The sequence below is a fragment of the Penaeus monodon genome, chromosome 20 (genome assembly GCF_015228065.2).
Source record: "Penaeus monodon isolate SGIC_2016 chromosome 20, NSTDA_Pmon_1, whole genome shotgun sequence".
Taxonomy (NCBI): Eukaryota; Metazoa; Arthropoda; class Malacostraca; order Decapoda; family Penaeidae; genus Penaeus; species Penaeus monodon.
In genome coordinates, this window is record NC_051405.1 from 23,203,040 (window position 1) to 23,203,741 (window position 702).

Below are 702 nucleotides of genomic sequence, written 5' to 3' on the forward strand. Positions count from 1 at the left end.
TGCTTGTTAAACATTGCCTACAGCTTTTGCTTGCAGTTTATATTTTGCAGGTTTGTATTTTATTATTTCATTCAGAAAGGAAAAAAAAAAATTAGATTCATGAGACCTTGAGATAATTTGTTTACCACATTTATTATGTCATTTTAATTAATTTCCAATGAAATTAAATCCATATATTATTTACATACCCACATAGAATTCACTCTTATTTTTATCATACAAAGTATTATCCTATACTACATCCACACACCATGGAACCTCCCAACTAACACCTCTGTCTGGATTGCCAGGTGTGAGTACAGGAGCCTCCTTTGGCATGGCCATTTTGTGCTCTGTCTTGGTGTTTTCGGGCCTACAGATGTACAAGAATCAGCTGGGCTCGACTCGTCTCATGACCCTCGTTGCAGGCTATGTGGCCTCCTGGCTCTTCATCTTTATGCTGACCGTATCCTTATATATGCTTTGTGTTAAGCAGCTTTAAATGCTTTTATTCTGGATATTGTTACATTTAAAAAGATAAGATTGGATGTTTAATTTTAAGGTTCTTTAGGTGTGAGAGAGAGCGAGATTGGGGAATTAGGTGTGGGTATAACCTGTATGACTGCTTGTGGTACTAGAAAAAAAATCAAGTGGAAAGATTGCAGGTGTGAGATTGAGGATATAAAAGGAAAGTGAGATTGACGCTGCTTTGACGTAAATATA

General features: G+C 36.5%; 1 protein-coding gene across 2 annotated transcripts in view; it reads left to right on the forward strand.

Moving 5' to 3' along the window:
- LOC119585712 (keratinocyte-associated protein 2-like) overlaps positions 1 to 702 on the forward strand; it is an 11,044-nt gene that overhangs the window by 4,031 nt on the left and 6,311 nt on the right. For both annotated transcript variants that reach the window (XM_037934398.1, XM_037934397.1), the window contains one exon: positions 291 to 445. In XM_037934398.1, coding sequence (XP_037790326.1) covers positions 291 to 445 — 155 coding nt within the window. The remainder of the gene's footprint in view (positions 1 to 290; positions 446 to 702) is intronic.